Here is a 20,634-nt window from a genome sequence, read left to right on the forward strand (position 1 = left end):
TTCCGTTTTTAGCACATGCCTGCTACAGACTGCCAAGGTGGAAAGAAGCGCTTTCCCACCAGCTGAGATATTTTTTGGGTGGTAGTTTGGGGGGGGGGGGGGGGGGGAGAGAACAATTGGTGCCTACCCAGTTCTTTCCTAGGCCCACCCAAAATCTGTTGTCTGGCTACGCCCCTGGTAAGAAATATATTCATAGTAAAAAAACAACAACAACAACAAAACCTGCTTGTACTAGAAAAGTATGCATGATGATTTCAAAATGCTGATAAACTGCACTGTAAAATTGTCACCATAGCTATCCTTTGAGTTGTACATGAGAGGGCTAGCTCCTCCCTCCCAAATGTTGTAGATGCTAATGCCAAATTGGTCCCCCTCTCCCACCAGGGCCACCGAGAGCCGGGGCCGGGCCCGGGACAAGACCGCCCCCGGCCCCCCCCCCCCACCCGAGGTTGCATCACGCCCTGCCCCCCACCCGAAGTCGCCGGCCCCCCTCCACCCAAGGTCGCATCGCGCCCCTCCCCACCTGAAATTGCCGGGCCCCCCCTCCACCCGCTGACGGGCCCTCCGAACTAACCTGAAGCGCCTTCACGTTCGCATCGCAGCAAGCAGCATCAGCAGGGCAGACCTCTCCTTCCTTCCGTGCCCCGCCCTCGCGGACGTTACATCAGGCGAGGGCGGGACACGGAAGGAAGGAGTGGCCTGCCCTGCTGCTGCTTGCTGCGATGCGAACGTGAAGGCGCTTCAGGTTAGTTCTGGAGCTATGGAGGGAGCCATAGGAATAAAATGGGCCCTGCTGCAGATAACTCGAGCTAAGCTTTAGTAAGCAACCCCCTTTATGTTTTGTTTGTATGTTCTTAGAGTTTTTCTCCATGTGATTTTGTTCATGTTTGATTTGTCCTTGGACCATTGTCTTTCTAATTTCCTGCATAGATTTTTCAACTCTAATAGTTCATTGTTAAACCAGGGGCATGGTTCTCTTCACATCTTTTTTTCAATCTTGAGTGTTGCTATTTTGTCCAGTGTGATTTTGCTCATTTCATCCAAGTTTTTCATGAAGTGGATGTTGTTGGTTTCTATTCAGTGTTGTTTGTCAGAATTCGTGATTATCTACCTTTCCTCTTGTCGTATAGTTCTTTGGTGTTCTAGACTCCCTATTTTGCCGCTTTCTTTCCATTGCATTGTGAATGTGAGTTTGCTTTGATCTGACCATGGCACTTCTTCCCATTTATGGTTTTCTATTATATGGGGTTTGTTCATTGTGAACATAAGCTAGTATGTCAAGTTGGTGGCCTTTTGTATGTGATGCTGCGCTTTGTGGTGTTTTGAGGTTCCACTGTTCCAAGAAGGTTGTTAGGTGTCTTGTGTTATGGTCTTGAAGCTTTTCTAAGTGCAAGTTGATGTCTCCTAGCAGAAGGACATTAGAGAAGTTAGTGCAGATGTTTGATATAAAATCCATAAAGTCCTCTTGAGCATTCAACCAACTTCCTGGGGGGCGATATAGGAGTATGCAGCATAATGTACCTGTTAGTGTTGATTCAGTGATTTTGCATTCCAGAATTTCAATTGCAGGTGATTTGTGTTCATCATCATGTTCTACTTTGAAGGAGGATTTGTATATTAAAGCAACTCCTCCTCCTCTCTTTTTTGTTCTATTGATGTGTATTATTTTGTGGTCTGTTGGGCATAGGCTGTATATTGCTGGATCATCTTTGAGGTGCAGCCGGATAGTTCTGCTGAACATCTCTACATCTCAGCACTATGAGGATAGTGCCATGGTGGAGTGTGGGCAGAGCCAGAACCTATCCGGATAGTGGCAGCATTGCCGTTCTAACGTGTGCATGCTGTGTCTCACAATCTTAGTGACTTAACCCCATGTATTTTGTACATGTGCAATTAATAATGCAAAAGAAGATGAGTTTTTTTTTCTTGACTTGTAGGAGGAGATGTACTAGGCCAGTATGAACTTGACTTTCATTACCTCTCTAAAGAATGGTAAGGAATAATAATAATAATAATATCTGTAGATATTGAGGGGACTCCACTATAGATGTTCATAGCAGTACATATCATTAAGGGAAAAGTTTTTTGTAGCAGACAGACGAATGGTGCTATTCAGCCTCCAAAGCTCTAGGTCTCTTCAATTGCTGCTTCTGAGAGCCTCATCATCATGAGGCTCCTGTGGATCTAATGCTCACAGTCAAGAATTTTGTTAGCAATAGAATTCTAAAGTTATGTGTTTACCCCCACATTCTATATATGGTGACTAAAGTTGTGTGTGCAAATTTGGCAGTGTGACCAAATTGTGTGCACAACTTAATTGTTTAACAAGCCAATCGGCACTGATAATTGGCTGATAATGAGCAATTATCTGCACTAATTGGCACTAATTAGATTTATGGGTGCAGCTTTCTAAGTGTATTCTGTAAAGTGGTGCGCATAAATTCTAATATGCTGATCTCAAAAGGGGAGGGGCATGGCCATGGGAGGAGCAAGTGCGGGTCATGGATGTCCTAGAAAATATTTGCACTGGTATAGAATATGCCTGATCTGCACCTAAGTTAGGCGCAAGCATTTATACCAGGTTTTAGTTGGCGTAAATGGTTGCACCTAAATTTAGTCATGGGTCTGGGCATTATGCATATTCTGTAAACTGCACCTAACAAGCACTAAACACGTTTTTTTCCTCATTAATTTTTTCAGCGCAATATATAGAATCTAGTCCTTAGTGGACAAATTTCTATAATTCTTTTTGGGAATGCAAATTCTACTTCATACCTGAGTTACTGGGTTCTTAAGAGGTCATGGTTGAACAGTTGGTATAGTGGGATCTGGCCCTCAACATGGTAGAGCAACCCTTTTGTGACTGGGACAGTTCTTCATTTGCTCAATAAGAGACCCTAGACTTGAACAATTAAAGAAAGCAAGATACCTCCTTGAGCAGGACAAAACCACTCCAGGCAACCAAGATGGACTGAAGCCAAACGATTGGTCTCTAAAAAATATATATATTTTTATTTAAGAGAAAAAGGCAAATATCACAGCCCAGCAAAAATCAATAGGTAGATAGCATTCTTCTTCCTGTGATGTCTCTGTTAGAAACGTCCGGGTACAAATTCAGTTTCACATTGGTCAGCTGGGCTGGATAAATCAAGAAACTGAATGTTTCCACTTCCAGTCTCTCCATTCCTTTTTCTGACTCTTTGGTAAAACTCTGTTTAATCAGGTGATGAATCCCTTCTACAGATTAGGTCTTTTCAGTGGTCTTCCCAGTCCTTGAGGGCCACCAGCAGGTCAGATTTTCAGAGAGATTTGCATGCCTGCTACCTCAATTGTCTGCAAATCCCTCATATATAAGCTGAGTGCTCTATGAAGAAATAAGAATTCAGCACTTTTGATGCTTATTCATCAGCTTCTAGGTGTAGACTATGCAGAGAGCTAGATAAGAGACCTCTAGAGGTCTTATACATTCACATCACTATGGATTCACCAGCGAGATTGTAAGATTTAAAGGCACACAGCTCTAATTTTACAGTTAGATTCTATTTCAGCTAGGAGTAACTGGCAACAGTACCACCAGTGCTGAATTTCTTAAACATCAAAAAAAGTGCTAATGTCAGGCACTTATGTTTGCAGTTGAAAGGAATCTAGTCACCTGTAATGGCTGCCATCTTTCCTCCTTTCCTTTGGCCTAAGCAGACCACTTTTGCAGTGCATCCAGATCAGCTAGCCCAAAGTGAGATGCACTTCCGTACCCTCTCTCTCGCATGCATTTCCATGACAATGGGAAACTCATGCAGGAGACCAGAGTACCTGTCAGAACACTAATGCCCAATTGATCAGAAGTAAACGCAGGCTAGAGACTGTTAGCGCCATACTAGCACCTGTGTTTGCTACTGCCCCATGATCAGAAACCCCAAGCGTATGGTGTGAAGCCCCGCCCAGTGCATCCCAGGTTGAACTGGACAGGGCTGGGCGCCGCCTTGGAGGCTACCTCCCTCATCCAATGAAGGTAAGGGATGGGGAAGGGCCACTAGACCACCAGGTTGAGGGGGGGGGGGAATTAACTCGCAGCCCACTGGGCCACCAGGGCCATTTGAGGGTATGCTAGGGGGAGTTAGGGGGCTGGAGACCCAACTGATCTCCAGCCCTTTGAACTTGTATCAGGGGGGAACCTGGGGATTGACTAGTGGCCCACTGGGCCACCAGGGCTCTTTTCAAGGGGATGGTAGGGGGGTTAGGAGGGGCTGGAGATCTGGGCTGGAGACCCCCTGGATCTCCAGCCCCCCCCCCCCCCCCGAACTTGGGGCAGGGTGACTGAAGGTCCACCAGACCTCCAGCCCCCATGTCGCTTGGCTCGGGGTGGGGGTACTTGGGGTTTGGTGGTCCCATGGACTGCCATCCCCTTTGTTTGAGAGGTCTGGGCTTTTGACAGCCCAGACTTGTCAAACAAGTGTGGGAGGCTCAGGCACAATCCTCCTGCACTTTACCCTATGTTCAGAGATAATAGCGTGCTTAAATTTGCACGCTATTATCTCTGATCATAGCGCCGGCAAAGCCCCGCGCTGTTACAACGCTATTTGTAGAGCACTGTTTGGAACAGCACAGGGCTTTTGATCATCTACCCATAAGGCAGGCAGGCTCCATGCTGGATTTTCATTTTGAACTCTGTTCTACTGCCATGGAATAGCTGTGGAAAGGGCAACAACAGACCTGCAGGTGGTGAGTGGGGTGGAAAGGACCAAGCAGAGGATCTGAATAGCAAAAGTGAGGGGAGGAGTACCCCCTGTCTGAGATCTATGGATGCTGAAAATTTAAATCAACCACAGACTGCAGTACTATTATATGGAACTCTAGCTGCGCTTTTTGAAAATAAAAAAATAATTCCAATTCTGCCTGTTCTGTTGACTCCAGAGTTAATTAATAAGTTTGCTTTGCTTTTGTTTTGTAAATTAAATCACCTTTTTAAAGAGCTTCTTAACAGATATGACAAAGCTTTAATTTAATCTAGAACACATTTTACCACTCATGGTTTTTCAGTCCTGCATTGTTCTACATTGCAGGCACCAAAAATGTATAAGGAGGAAGTTATAAAAAAAATTCAGGACTGGCCTGAAATTTAGCGGCTTCATCATTTTTATAAATCATTTTCATGCAATTGGGTATTTTACAATAGTAAGGCATAAAATCGGCTGACATTTGGCTTTTGCAAAGGCTGATGTGCAGCAGCTAAACAGTGCACTGGATTCATTACTACCTTCTTCTACTAGGAAACTTCTCACCTTCTTACTCATTCAGAGGGACACAGGATCTGACTGCAGCTCCCCTCCCTCTTTCCACTTAGTGGGAGACCTTCCCAAGGGATCGCAGTGGACATAGCAGGAGCAGCATCAAATTGGCAGTGAACATAGGGTCTCACAGCTCTCATAGAGACCCATTGGTCTCCTTATTGTGACAGTGTGGGGACTGAGAAAGAGAACTTCATTTATTTCAAAGTGGGTTAAGAACATAAGAGTAACCATACTGGGTCAGACCAATGGTCCATCTAGCCCAGTATCCTGTTTTCCAAACAGTGGTCAATCCAGGTCACCAGTACCTGGCAGAAACCCAAATCATGGCAACACTCCATACTACAAATCCCAGGGCAAGCAGTTGCTTCCCATGTCTGTCTCAATAGCAGACTATGGATGTTTCGACAATATTCACCCCCTTTCTGGGTCAAAACAAACAACCCCCTGCAATTTAATAAAATCTAATAAAATTGATGGTACAGTGGTTCCCAAGGCTCCGGTACAACTCCGGAGCCATCAGGCACACTTTTATTACTATGCATACATGGGTGATGTGGAGGGGCATAATCGAACGGCGCCGGCCATCTATTTGGCCGGCGCCGCAAAGAGGCGGTCCCGACCGTATAATCGAAAAAGATGGGCGGCCATCTTTTGTTTCGATAATACGGTTGGGGCTGGCCAATACATTGGATTTGGCCAGGTTTGAGATGGGCTGTCATCGGTTTTCAGCGATACTGGAAACCGAAGTCGGCCATCTCACCCCGGCCAAATCCAAGGCATTTGGTCTTGGGTGGAGCCAGCATTTGTAGTGCACTGGTCCCCCTGACAACTGGGCACCCTAGGGGGCACTTCTAAAAATAAAAAAAAAACAATAACAATAGCTCCCAGGTGCATAGCTCCCTTACCTTGGGTGCTGAGCCCCCCAAATCCCCCCCAAAACCCACTCCCCACAACTCTAAACCATTACCATAGCCCTTATGGATGAAGGGGGGCACCTAGATGTGGGTACAGTGGGTTTTGGGTGGGTTTTGGAGGGCTCCCATTTACCACCACAAGTGTAACAGGTAGGGGGGGGGATGGGCTTGGGTCCGCCTGCCTGAAGTGCACTGCAGTACACCCTAAAACTGCTCCAGGGACCTGCATACTGCTATCATGCATACTGCTGACATTTCAGGCTGGCATAGAGGCTGGCAAAAAAATGTTTTTGTTTTTTTTTAGGGTGGGAGGGGGTTGGTGACCACTGGGGAGTACGGGGAGATCATCCCCAATTCCCTTCGAGGGTCACCTGGTCATTTGGGGCACCTTTTGAGACTTGGTCCTAAAAATAAATGGACCAAGTGAAGTTGGCCAAATGCTCGTCAGAGCCGGCCTTTTTTTTCATTATCGGCCGAAGGGCGGCCATGTGTTAAGCACGCCCCTGTCCCACCTTCGCTACACCTCCAAAACGCCCCCTTTCACTTTAGCTGCCCCTGCGATGGAAAGCAGTTGAGGCACGTTAGTCCATACCCTCAGTACATTGGACCATCAAACCTTCATGATGGTATCTTTCTGGGTACATTTTTCTCTTTTTTGTCCCTGGTTGGCCTTCCAGGAATACTAGGAAGTGGACCATCTTATCTTTTCTTTAACCTTCACACAATAAAGCCAAATTATTATTTGGGATCCCTTCCACATCACCAGATCAAGAGAAGACTACTCACTTAACTTATCCATATCAGAACTAGACCAAATAAGAATATAAGTATTTCACCTATTTGAAACACATACATCACAGAACTTGCCATTTGTTTCTTTATTATTCCATACTAAATGAATCAATCATTCCCTGTGCTAGCTTAGCTCTCCTATAACTATAGGATACTTCAGGTTCTGCTGGCAGTTGTGCAGAGAGAGAGAGAGAAAGGGCTTGAGAGGCAAGCTGCTTGTCTTAGGCTGTCTCATGCCTTACTGCCTGGGACAGTGTTCTAAATGACTGTCGAAGCTGAAGCTGGCAGTTGATAGGGAAGTAACTAAGTGAGTGTATGTGTTCACCATGAGGACTCCTGTCAAGCATAAAAAATAATTTTATTGTAATTGTATCAGAGGTTGAACAGGGGTTACCAAGGAACTGGTGTGAGTGTGAGTGAAGTTCAGTTTAACAGTTTCTGACTAGTAACTACCAGAGAAGAGCAGCCAACGCTGCATGTGACTGTGGAGAGCCCTTCGGTGACTCAGTGGACTCTCAAGTGAGTGTGTGTAAAAGAACAAAGCTCTGATAAGATCCACACTCAAGAGAAAATTTTGTGTTAAAGTTATCTACTTAAAAAAAAACCCACTGGGGGATTTCTGTCACACAGAAAATCCTTTTTGGGGTTGAACAGGGACAGGGAATAAACTGAGAGAACCCTGACCTCAGAGTATTTATAAAGAAATATTTTAAAGAAACAGTCTGGCTAAAAAAAAAAAAAAAAGGTTAAGCTTACAGAAAGTTTGCTGACTGTTCTGCTGTCCCAATTTATGAGCTGTGGGATAAGGCTGCTCATGTACACTGCTGCTGCTTGAAAACTTGGTACTAAGAACTCTGATGCTGTTGGTGTTGAGGTATTAAAGGGACCACACCACAGTTCTATTTAGCAGAAGAATTACTGTATACCTGCAGAGGTTTCAGTAAACTGATTGTTAATTGGTGAAACTGATATGTGAGGAGAATAGAGAGTCTATGGGTTTAGAGAGTGTGAGTGATCAAATATGAAACTAAATTGGGAGGGTTAATTAGGGAATCCAATTATTTCTTTTCCTTAAGCTAGACAGGGACATTTATAGAGCAGGGAACAGAGTTTGATATAAAAATTAAAGCTGAGATTAAAACAAAACTGATTATCAGAGATATAGGAATACTAGAAAGGGTCCTACTTCTTTAAGTTAAGGAGTAGGTTTGCAGGCAGAAGAGCAGATCTGGTCCGGTGTCCAGTTAAGTTAGCCAACGCAAGGACAAGAAGCCTGAAAGAAAGGAAAACAAGTTAAGTAACTGAGCAAAATAAAAATATGGGGCCCTGTTTACTAAGGTGTGCTAGCGTTTTAGCGTGCACTAAATGCTAGAGTTGCCTGTATGTTCTTATGGGCAACTTTAGCATTTAGCGCGCGCTAAAAACCCTAATGTGCCCTCAACGCTGCTTAGTAAACAGAGCCTATAGTGTGCACACTAAAATTTAAATGTAAACAAGAGACTTAGGGTCCTGTTTACTAAGCTGTGCTATAGGTGTGTTATTGTTTTTAGCACGCGCTAATGCTAGAGACACCGCATGGATGTCTCTAGTGTTAGTGCGTGCTAATTTTTTATCAAATGCTAAAAATTGCTAGCACACTTTATAACAGGGCCCTTAGAAAAGGCCATAACAATTCATACTTATCAAATTCTATTTAATACTTATCTGACTTCTTTAATCTTAAACTTTGTGGAAATGAGGCTTCAGATTTGGAAATTACCTTCTCTTGATTTGTTAACACAATGTTTTTAAAATTCTGAAAGAGAAAGTTTAGGGCTCTGTTTACAAAGGTGCGCTAAAAATTAGCATGTGCTAACCATGTAGATGCCCATAGAAATATTATGGGCAACTTCATGGTTAGCGTGCGTTAATTTTTAGCGTGTGCTAAAAACGCTAGCGTGTCTTTGTAAACAGGGACCTTAAGCAGTAATGGATTGCTTGGAAAATAATAGAAAAGTTACAGAATTGTTTAATATTTGAACCAGATTTTATTGCTATTATTTTTGCTCAATAAACACAATTGTTTTATTGTGTCAAGGTCTGCTCACATAAAGGGTGTTTGCTTGTTACAAATTGCCTTAATAAAATGATAAGTAAAGGGTTTAAACACTGAACACTGTCCTGCATGTGACAGGATACTTCTGAAGTAATTCCACCCAGTAACCATGACACGTTACAGAAGTAGAACGTAGCTTTGCCACATGTAGTGATGTGTTACATTATTTACAGGAAATCCAGGCAGAAGAAGGTGCTTCCAAAGGAGTTGTGAGAGCATATGCCCTACATACACTGAAAACCTGTTGCTGTCATCACCACCACTGATCTCTTCTAGCAGTGAGGCCCAGGGCCAGGAGGGGAATCCTATGTAGGAACTGGAGAGAGAAGGGACAGGGGCCTACATGGGATGGTGGAGTGTAGGAGACAGATTTGCAACCCTATATAAAGACCAACCTGAACATGTATGTACAGCGCTGCGTAACCCTGGTAGCACTTTATAAATGTTAAGTAGTAGTAGTTTTCTTGTTATAGGGGTTTAATACACCAGAGGCACTAAAACATTATTGGTTGCAAAACTATTAAGTAAAAAAATGATGCAAACAGATTTCTGAAATGTTAGATGGTGATGTTTTTTTGTTTTAGCCGTTTCCTCCTGCTTTTTAGGTATGTACCTGTCAAAGACCTGACCAAGATTTATGAGGAATTCTATGGCCAAAAGTTATATCTGAGGGAAAGAATTACTGATTGCACATATCTGCAGTTCCTTGGAATGTAAGTTTTAGCAAGGAGCTCCAGATTTTACTGGTTTCATACAAAAACATAGTTTTGTGCCTTTCACACATGCATTATTTGTATGAGGCATTGCAGATTTGTGATACTTCATAAGGGCTCTTTATAAAGCTGTGGTAAGCACTAAGATTGTTTACTGCAGCAATAACATGGTGTACCACGGGGAACACTGAGGCACCTGACCCTGCGCAATGCATCTTGGATGCACCATATGAGGTCAATTGACAAAAGAGAGAATTTTTCATGGCACACAGATCACATAAAAGTAAGCACACACTTTCTATGAGCATAATTTTAGATGCATTTGGTGGTCACATAGTTTTATGAAAAATCCCATTTTAGTGTGCACATTGTGGTTTAACTGGCACCTTGAAGCGTGACTGCAAAGTTCTTGTGTACAGGTCCTGTAAATGGCTTTTTTTTCTGCTCCCCTCTTTAGGTATGGTGAAGTGCTTGCAATTTCCAAGGTATGGTAATTTCTTTCTTTCTGAAACAACTATATAAGGAATATTTATGCTGAATGAGATCTGTACCTGTGATATGCTATGTAGTGTTTCAGGAGTATACCTGCCAAGTGATACTAATCATAGCTGTAAAGCACACAAAGAATCACAGCAGAGCACTGGGTCAGTACGTAGTAAGTGGACCAAAAGTCATATGGCACATTTATTCAGCCCCTACAAATAACTATTGCTTCTCTCTTCCTGTAGCTTTTTCCATTCTTTGCAAGGAAAATCCCCATTCTGGTGGGAGAGGTTCCATGAATATTTTCTTGGTGGAGTGGATGATATGGCATTCTGGACAACTAAAATCTTTCACTTAACTAGTCAAATGTTAGATAATGGAACCAGGTGAGATACTTCTGGCTAGGAACATTATTGACTTATAACAGGATTCATATGAGAAATCCAGAAAGGTGCCTATTTTAAACTCTTTATTAAACCACCACACCAGCCATCCAAAAGGAAGTGATATGTAAGACATATTATTCAAAAGACACTACCAATAAATATCACAATATTTTCATATCACTTTAAAAAAAATCTTTAATCAACATGGAAAAGTAACTTTCAATTCTGGAGTAATCATATATGAGGCAAAAGCTAGCTCCAATATAAGAGACTTCATTTAGTGCCTTCCAAAATTGTTTTTAGTATTTTTGTAAACCTCCCTGATCTGTTTTGCTCAGAAAGGGTGGTATAGCAAATTTTAATAAACATAAACATAATAATCTACCCAAAACTCCTCATAACGTGACTGAATATATCACTTAAAATTTTTTTACAACGAGTGCAAAAAAACTTTATCATATCATATAATTCTCAATCATCTTAAATACAGAATCCCAAATCCTTTCCATACATATACAGAGTTAAAAACACTCACCCATTTACACCCCTATTCTCTCTTATAGGGACTCCCTTTGGGGTGGGGATCATATACAATCTTTAATTTATAAAGAATATACTGGATACATCGCTTACAATGCCTTCCCCCAGTGGGTTTGAATGTATTGCATGGCAGACACTTTTCTAATTGGATAGGTAGTAGATGATGAGGGTTGGAAGACTTGTGTTATGTGATTGAATTTGATTGGTTGTTATGAACTGAAGGTTTGTATAAAATGTTGGGAGCTATCTTTTTTTTTTTTTAGTCCCCATAAGAGAGAATAGGGGTGTAAATGGGTGAGTGTTTTTAACTCTATGTATGTATGGAAGGGCTTCTGTATTTAAGGGAATTTAGAATTATATGTTTTGTATCTGTACTTTCTTAATGAGTGCTTTTTGTATTGCAGAATGAATGAGTGCTTGTTGAAACTCTGACACAGAGCTGTTACTGGCTCAAAATGTGCTCACGTTGGTTGGTTTTGAAATATAATATAAATAGCAGGCATAATCAGATAAGAGCTGAAATAAAGTTTTTTTTTGCACTAATGTTGTCAAAATTGTTTTAAGTGATATATTCAGTGATGTATTTAGTGATGTACATGAGGAGTTTCTGGGTAGATGATTATAATTTTGGAAGGCAATAGAGGAAGTCTCTGTATACCAGTGCTGTAGCGAGGCGGCTGCCACCCGGGGCGGTTTCACTGCTGCGCACCCCCCCCCCCTCGGCGCGCATCCCCCCCGCGGAGTGCATTCTTACCAGTCGCGCTGTAGGAAAGGTAGTGGGCGGGAGGGCCAGTCCGCCCCGAGTGTACGTTGCTGGGAGCTGCGTCGGCTCCGCTGGTTCCCTGCTATCTCTGCCTCAGAACAGGAAGTAACCTGTTCCAGGGCAGAGGGAGCGGGGAACCAGTGGAGCCGACCACCCCCAGCGGCGTGCACCTGGGGCGGACCGCCCCTCCCCCCTTCCTACGCCACTGCTGTATACTGAGAGCTAGCCTTTTGCCTAGGGATACCATGCACCCGAATTTCCCCGGACATGCCCTCCTTTTCAGGAGACTGTTGGGGGTCTGGACGTTTTTTTCCAGCCAGCCCATTTGTCTGAGTTTGTGGGCTGGCTGGTGGGCATGCCTTTCCCTCCCCTCCCAAGCCTTAGGGTGCCCTCCCAAAACATACCATAACTTTGCCCTGGTGGTCTAGTGACCTCTTTGGGGCAGGAAAGAGCCCCACTCTTACTGACCACTGCTGCTGACTTCCTCACTGCCACTGCTTTTCAAAACAGCTGCTGAGACTTCAAGCAGCGGCCGTGTGCGGCTTCTGTGAAAGTAACAAGAATAGGTGGACGACATGAGGCTATTGAGGGACCTGGAATGTATGTATTCTGCCTGAATTGGAGGACATTTCATTTTCAGTCATTACATGAATAAATAGTGAATGGACTTTGTCGGCATGTCGCACCGGCAGCCACTGGCGCGGCTTGATAAAAGGGATGGGCCTTAGTGCTCTCCCACATTAACTCCGCTTTAGCCAGTTAGCACATGCTAATGTGAATTCACTAGCTGGATAACACTTCCATGCCCATTCCCCGCTCATGACCATGCCCCCTTCTGAAAGACTTGGAATGCCTTCCCGCGGGAGGTGGTGGAAATGAAAACGGTACGGAATTCAAACTGCGTGGGATAAACATAAAGGAATCCTGTTCAGAAGGAATGGATCCTCAGGAGCTTAGCCAAGATTGGGTGATAGAAATGGGTGGCGAGGCGGGACTGGTGGTTAGGAGGCGGGGATAGTGCTGGGCAGACTTATACGGTCTGTGCCAGAGCTGGTGGTTGGGAGGCGGGGAAGTGCTGGGCAGACTTATACGTCTGTGCCAGAGCCGGTGGTGGGAGGCTGTGCTGGGGGTTGGAGGTGGGGATAGTGCAGGGCAGACGTATACAGTCTGTGCCCTGAAGAGGACAGGTACAAATCAAAGTAGGTATACAGAAAAAGTAGCACATGAGTTTATCTTGTTGGGCAGACTGGATGGACCGTTGCAGGTCTTTTTCTGCCGTCATCTACTATGTTACTATGTTATAATGAGTTAAGTTTTAAGTTAAATCAAATCAATTTAATTATCTGCGTTTTTGCTTAAAAAAGCATATGAAAATGGGTGACGATTATTAACAATTAAACAAAATTCCTTTTTGTACGGCAGACCAGTGCATGAGTTATGCCCCAGAGACAAAAACAAGAGCTATGAGCCTCGCCCTACAAAGATATAGTGTAGCCATATGCTCTCTAGTATTCTCTGTCTCCAGCAGATGGTGATGAGCGTTCTGTTCAACAGACAATTGTTCTGGTGAGGTAACTCCAGTTAGAGAACTAATCTCCCAGTTAAGCCATACTAGTCAGAGGGATATCCAGCAGACCTGCCAAGTCTTCTGCATTCAGCGGGTCATTTCCCGCACTCTTGCCAAAGCGGGACAGTCTCCCGCTGAGACACCGGGTCACGTGATCGCTTTTTCCTCACACTGCCACCACCGCTGCTGCTTCTCCCAATGAGCAACAGTGGCAGCAAAACAACAAAAGAAGCAAGTGTGGGGCAACAGTAGCCATGTGCTGTCAGTTTTCTCTCCTCTCTCTTGTCCCCGGAACAGGAAGTTGATGTCAGCAGGTGCAGAGGACCAGCAGAGCCGATAGCACATGCCTGAAGGCTGCTGTGGCCCCGCACTTGCTTCTTCTTTTTTTTTTTGGTTGCGGGCACTGCTGCCCATCAGGAGAAGCAGCAGAGGCAGGAGTGCTGAATGGAGAGAGCAGGAGGAAATGATAGAGTGGACACACTGGATGGAAGCGGGTACAGAGAGAGAGAGAGATGAATGGAAAGATGAGGCGGGAAAGAGAGGACATGGAAAAGGGCTGGAGAGAGAGAAACGGCTGGGGAGAAAGGGGGGGCCCTGGCTGGACAGATGTAGAGATAAAGAGGAGATGCTGGATGAAAGGAGGGAGAGAAAGAGGGAAGATGCTGGATGGATGGGAGCAGAAAGAAGGAAGATGCTGGAAGGAAGGGTAGGGAGAGAAACAGAAGAACTGGAAGAATGGGGATAGAGAGGACATGATGAATGGCAAAGGGTAGAGAGAGAAGACACTGTATGAAAGGAAAGAGATAGATAGAGAGACCCCGATGAAAGGATCAGAGAGAGAGAGAAACACTGGATAGAAGGATTGAGTGAGATGGAATAAGGAGAAAAAAGAGAGATGAAATATGAAGAAAGAGGGAAGACATTGGATGGATGGGGAGAGAAAGAAAATGATGGAAGGATGAGAGAGAGGGAAGATGCTGGATAAAGGATAAGGAGAGAAAGAGGGGAAATGTTGGATGGAAGGCTAGCATCTATGGCTGAAGCACGCTGCCAACTGCTGCACTGCTCAAATAGCACAGTATGGGGCTCATGCAGTGGATCTCTTCAGCAAGCGGGGCTTGGGCAGCTCCGCCAGTGATTCAACCAGTGCCACAATTCTGGGGGGAATAAATGCTGGATAGGGGGGTAATACAGTGAACTGAAGCACTCCCTTTTACCATCCCTGTTGTCACTGGTGTAAATAAATATCTTCTGGAATGGTCAAGAAATTGAGGTGTTCGAAGGGTGGAGCCATGAGGTAAAGTGGGCAGAGCCAAGGCAGAGTGGGGCGGGGTTGGGGGCATGTACTAAAATCTCCCTTTCAAATATCAGGACCCCTTGGCAGCTCTGATCCAGGGTGCTACCAGCGGTGGCCACATTCTTGGATGATAACTGGAGGAATTCAGTCCCACCCCATACCCAGCAAACCTCAGGGAGTTTTTTTTAGCTTCTCCCCTTCTCCTCCCTCTTTTTCTCCCTAGAAATGAGAAAAAAAGAAATAATAATTAAAAAAAAAAACTATCTAGACAAATATTTAAAAAGAAAGTGGAAACTATTTAAGGGAGGGGAGCTGAAGCAGACTGGCCGATGAGAATAAGGAGGACTGGCAACAGGGAGCTGTCCCTCTTTGTCCCCTGCAGGGCTAGGTAGTACCTGAAGTGGTGTGGCATCAGGCTCTGAAGCAGTGGTGACAACCTTTTTGGCACCAGGAGTGCTGCAAAAAGCTAGGGTGGTAGCGGCTCAGCAGGGAGCTGCACAGCTATAGCAGCCATTGAGTCAGGCAGATTGGCTCACCATCAAAGTGGTCACCAGAGCAGCTCTGGCCTGTTTGACTCCAGATGCAGGGGAGCATTGAGGCGTGTAATTCTCACCGTGGGAGGTTCTGGAAGCAGAGTTGGAAGGGCCATGGGTAAGCTTTCTCCATTGGTCTTGGAGGAAAAAGAAGATTCAGCTGCCTTCCTTTGATGCATTATTGACAGTAGTAACCAATAAAGTGAGTATTCCTACAGTACTGAAGGACATTCAAGATCACAAGCTTGATTCTTTACTTAAGAAGACTTTTAAAGTAGTTGCCTGAAGCCTCCAAGTGGCTGTTTGCAGTGCATACATGTCCACAGCTTATACTGGCTACAAAAGCACATGAACAAATCAAAAAATGACATTCCAAGAGAGGATGCCTTATACAACCTCATTCGGACCTCAGCCAGGTGTCTGTTTCTGCTAATTTCTCTTGCGGTTCAGGAATTGGTCTACAGGTACAACCTGTAAGACCTGGCTCAGTAGGCTTCACTTTTGAGGGAAGCTTCTTTTTGATGAGAATTTAAAGAAAATTCCAACCACAAAATGATTGCTGGGACCTCTCGTGGCAGTCTTGGCAGCCATTTCCATTTCCATTGGAGCAGTGGCATGGGGCGGGAGCGAGTGGGGTTCGTTTCTGCCCCTGAAGAGGCTACTAGACCTCCAGAGCCTACCGGTAGCGGGGAGGAGCCCAGGGAGTGATTGCTGAGTGGGGGGAGGCCAAGTTTCGGTTTGGCCAAAACCTAGATTTCAGGTTGGTTTTGATGCCGAATGCCGAATCCAAAACCAAAATTCAGTCAGCCTCTAGATCAGACATTTTAGTGTGACATTCAGTGTGTATAATAATAGGGGAAATCGGGAGGGGGGACCTTTTCATATCACTGTATATCAGTGGGAAATAGCCATGTTTTCACTATTTGTAGACAGATTCCTAGCAGAAATATTGCCATAATCTGCAAACAAAATAAGCAAATACTTTCTATCTTGTGCTTTGGCAATTTAATATGATCTGGTACTTTAAGTAGTGATTGTTGAGAGGACCAAAGAGTCTTTGCTATATATAGGAGGAGAGTTCTGAAGCCAAATCTTGAGGAAGGCCAGAATGAAATGAACAAAAGACTAAGCATAAAGCCTTAAATTGGGCCTGATGCTCAAATGGGAGCCAGAGAAGAAAGGAAGAATTGAGAGCTGTGCTCTTTCTGGTCAGTAATCTTGCCGCACTATTCTGGACCAGGTGAAGGAGTTTCATCTGATTCTTAGGAAGAAAGCAAAGCATAAGTACATAAGTAATGCCAGACTGGGAAAAGACCAAGGGTCCATCGATCCCAGCATCCTGTCCACGACAGCGGCCAATCCAGGCCAAGGGCACCTGGCAAGCTTCCCAAACGTACAAACATTCTATACATGTTATTCCCGGAATTGTGGATTTTTCCCAAGTCCATTTAGTAGCGGTATAATATATATAATCTTCTTTGCTTTGATCAATTATATTTAAATAGTGTCTTAAAAATGGTAAACTGGATCTTTCCAGCAGTAAATTATAAATTTGTTTTAAATTCCTCTCTAGTGATGCTTCATACCCGAGAACCCCTGCTCCTGCAATGCAACAGCATAATACAAAACTACTATGTGTAAGTAGAATCTTATATTCACAAAGGCTTCAATCTTGTCTATTTCTTATTAGACAGCAAATCAGTTTCTTTCATGAATGATTAAAAAACATAAAGCTCAACAAAATTTAGTACTGTAGAGACAGGCAGGGCCAGCTCAACCTATAGGCTAGGTAAAGCACTGCCTCAGGCAACAGAGACAGAGTGCCGAAATCACCGTTCCTTCTAGGCCCCCTGGGGTCCGGAATCTATATCTCTTCCTCTCCCCCCCCCCCCCCCCCCCGCCTGCTGTGTAGCATCCCCCTCTCTCTCAACCCCCCCCCCCCTCCGGTTTACCTTCAAACTACCTAGAGGGCGCTGGTAGCGGTAGTGATTCATACATGCTGCTTGTGGCCAGCCAGAGTCTTCCCTCTGCTGCATCCTGCTCCCTTTGCTGCAGCTTCCTGTTCATACCTGCCATTGAGCTGGTGTAAAATAGTCACACCTAAATTTAGGCATTCCAGTGCGAGTTCACGGTAAATTTTATAATGAAATTGAGGTGCCCAGGTGCCATCATAGAATAGGTGCTCCCGTGCACAGCATTGGTACACCTAAATGGAGATACCCTGTTATAAAATTGCCCAAATGTGTCCCGTGGTAACCAATTTTTAGTGTGTTACAGTAAATAAGGTGTTTTGCCATTTAAACGTCTTAAGAGCACATAACATGCATTATGGCCATAATGCTCCTTAATAACGTAAGCAGGCGCATAGCCAGACCTCAATTTGTGTGTGTGTGGGGGGGGGGGGGGCAGAGTCTAGGCTTACCATATGTTCAGTTTTACCCAGACATGTCCTCTTTATGAGGCTATGGCTGCGCAACCGAACAGGTTTGCCAGCCTGCCCATTTGTCTGGATTGTTGGACGAACGCAGGCTGGTGGGCGGATGGACAGGTGGGCCCTCAGGGTGTCCTATCCCTCCCCTCACCTCCTTTACCTTAGTATGGTGCCCCTGGTGGTCTAATGGACCTCTTGGGTCTTGCTCCCGGTGCCGGGTTCAAAATGACTGCCGAGAGTTCAAGTGGTGGCCTCGCGAGACTTCTGCAGAAGACTTGGACATTTTTCAGCCATAACTGTACTAGGCTGCGCAATTTAGTTTGCTATTCACCAAAACACGAATTTTATCCAATATTATAGAAAAATTGTACAGGAATTAGAGAATAAATTGTCTTTGATTACTCACCCACCAGCACAGCATCAGACATCAGTTTCAAGTTATAACAAACTTACAACAATCTAACTTCAGTACCTCTGGTAATTGTAAGTAATTAGACTAATTAGATAAAGAAGAGAAAAAGGAGGAAGGAAAGAGTTTGTTCCTCATACAAAGATCACAGAACACAGAGAAAGCAGAGAGAAGGCAGAGACAGAAAGAATGAATGAAAGAAAGATTCATAGCTATAGAGAATTAGATTCTATCAGGTACGAAGGGGAGAAGAAGCAAACCCCTTCGGGAAAAGCATAGGCCATTGGACGGATCTGAAACTCTCTCTCCAAGCCTAGTTTTTTCAGAGTTCCTTTCTGCAGCGTGGTTTTGTAGGCTGTTGTGAGCATCCACCTCTCCACTACCCTGGACCAATCATAGGTGCTGCATATGGGCTGGAGACTTGTAATTGGGACTTTCATATGTACTGGAGGCTTGCAATTGGTCCCTTGCCACACCTTTTCTCTGTAAATTATTTTCGTAACAGGATATACCAGGTATCTGAGTTGCCTTAGCAACATGAGGCCCCATCAGAGCATGTGACCCAGCCAGAAATTCCTTCATGTGGCTGATAGGAAAAGAGAGATGGGGGGTGGGGAAAATAGTGCAGTATACCTGAAGTAAAACTTTACAGCTTATAGCTAAAAATTATAGACATCCTATATAATAAACTCACCCTCAACGTTCTGAGGACACTGATGTCACTGTCAGGTCCTCCGGGCACTTCCTTCCGGTTCGAAGCCTTCGTGGTGGTGAAGCCACCGAAAACACTGTGTTGGGGCCCCCGCCCTAGCGTCAAACGTGATGATGTAGAGGGCGGAGCAATGGTGTCGGTGGCTCACAAACAACGAATCAGCAGATTGAAGGTGGCGTGCCGAGGTCCGCAACAATGGCGGTCAGTGCCTTCAGAACGCCGAGGGGGTGAGTAGGGAGGGGGGGGAGGTTCAGAAGGAACCGTGCTAGCGCCCGTTTCATTTGCGCAAGAAACGGGCATGTTTTACTAGTAACTGAATAAAGCAAAACCACCCAGGACCTAAAACTAAGACATTTTGAGCTAGACCTGTTTTTATAATAAATAAGCCACAAAAAGTGCCCTAAATGACCAGATGACCACTGGAGGGAATCAGAGATGACCTCCCATTACTACCCCAGTGGTCACTGACCCCCTCCCCCCCCAAAAGAAGTGATTAAAACATTATTTACCAGCCTCTGTGCCAGCCTCAGATATTATACTTAGGTCCATTACAGCAGCATGCAAGTCCTTGGAGAAGTCTAGTGGTGGACAGACAGGTGGACCCTGACCCATATCTCCTCCTACCTGTTACACTTGTGGAAACTGTGAGCCCTCCAAAACTTACCAGAAACCCACTGTACCCCATATGTAGGTACCCTCTTCACTTTTAAGGGTATTGTAGTGGTATACAGTTGGGGGTAATGGGTTTTGAGTGGGTTTTGGAGAGCTCAGCAGACAAGATAAGGGAGCAATGGTGAGATGTATACCTGGGAGCATTTATTTGAAATCCACATCAGTTCCTCCTAGGGTTCCTTATTGCTCTCATAGGATATCTGGGGGACCAGTCTAGTAAAAATGCTGGCCCCTCTACATCCCAATGGCTTGATTTTCTATGTTTTTCATTGGATGTTTCTTTTATGGCTAAAAAAAAAAGGAGAAGGAGAAGTAGTCCACTGAGGTGGATGAACAACAAATCCCACAGGAAGACATCAGTGGAAGGAGAGTGGGAAGTGGACCGATGGCTCAAGAAACCAGGCCAACAGACTATTATTCTTGAAAGTTTATTGTAGACTCGACACAGATCTACGTTTCGGCTACAGGCCTTCCTCAGGAGTCTTTATGGTCTTTATGAATGAGTAGAACTCCGGAAAGGAGTTGAATAATGCACTGATGGTAAGTTGGCTAGTACAGCTGAGAAAGCTATAACTTGCTGCAAAACATTTCTACTCATTTATAAAGACCATAAAGACTCCTGAGGCAGGCCTGTCTCCGAAACACAGATCTGTGTTGAGTCTACAATAAACCATCATAATAACAGTCTGTTGTCCTGGTTTCTTGAGCCATCGGTCCACTTCCCACTCTCCTTCCACAAAAAGAAAAAAAATATACACAGCACAAAACCTTCTTTGAAATGGTATTTTTGAAAAAAAGTTAGACATTTTTCTTTTTTTTCAAAAATGACCTTCTTTCATATTCGGATTTTAGACATTTTGTGCAAAATGTCCAAAGTCAGATTTATATGTCATATCGAAAATGCCCCTCCACGTCGTCTTTCTTTTGTGCATCTTTCTTCTTATGTAACTGTCAAGTCATTGTTTCTGACTTTTACTTTCTCTTCTCGTTTTCTTATAACTACCCAGGACTATGCATTTACCTATTGGCAGAAGCGTAG

General features: G+C 44.4%; 1 protein-coding gene across 1 annotated transcript in view; it reads left to right on the forward strand.

Annotated features, from left to right (window-relative positions):
• GPLD1 (glycosylphosphatidylinositol specific phospholipase D1) overlaps positions 1-20,634 on the forward strand; it is a 172,542-nt gene that overhangs the window by 42,391 nt on the left and 109,517 nt on the right. Inside the window, 5 exon segments of the mRNA XM_030185601.1 lie at positions 1,938-1,992; positions 9,695-9,802; positions 10,260-10,292; positions 10,531-10,671; positions 16,945-17,008. Coding sequence (XP_030041461.1) covers positions 1,938-1,992; positions 9,695-9,802; positions 10,260-10,292; positions 10,531-10,671; positions 16,945-17,008 — 401 coding nt within the window.

Source organism: Microcaecilia unicolor, chromosome 1 (assembly GCF_901765095.1).
Source record: "Microcaecilia unicolor chromosome 1, aMicUni1.1, whole genome shotgun sequence".
NCBI lineage: Eukaryota > Metazoa > Chordata > Amphibia > Gymnophiona > Siphonopidae > Microcaecilia > Microcaecilia unicolor.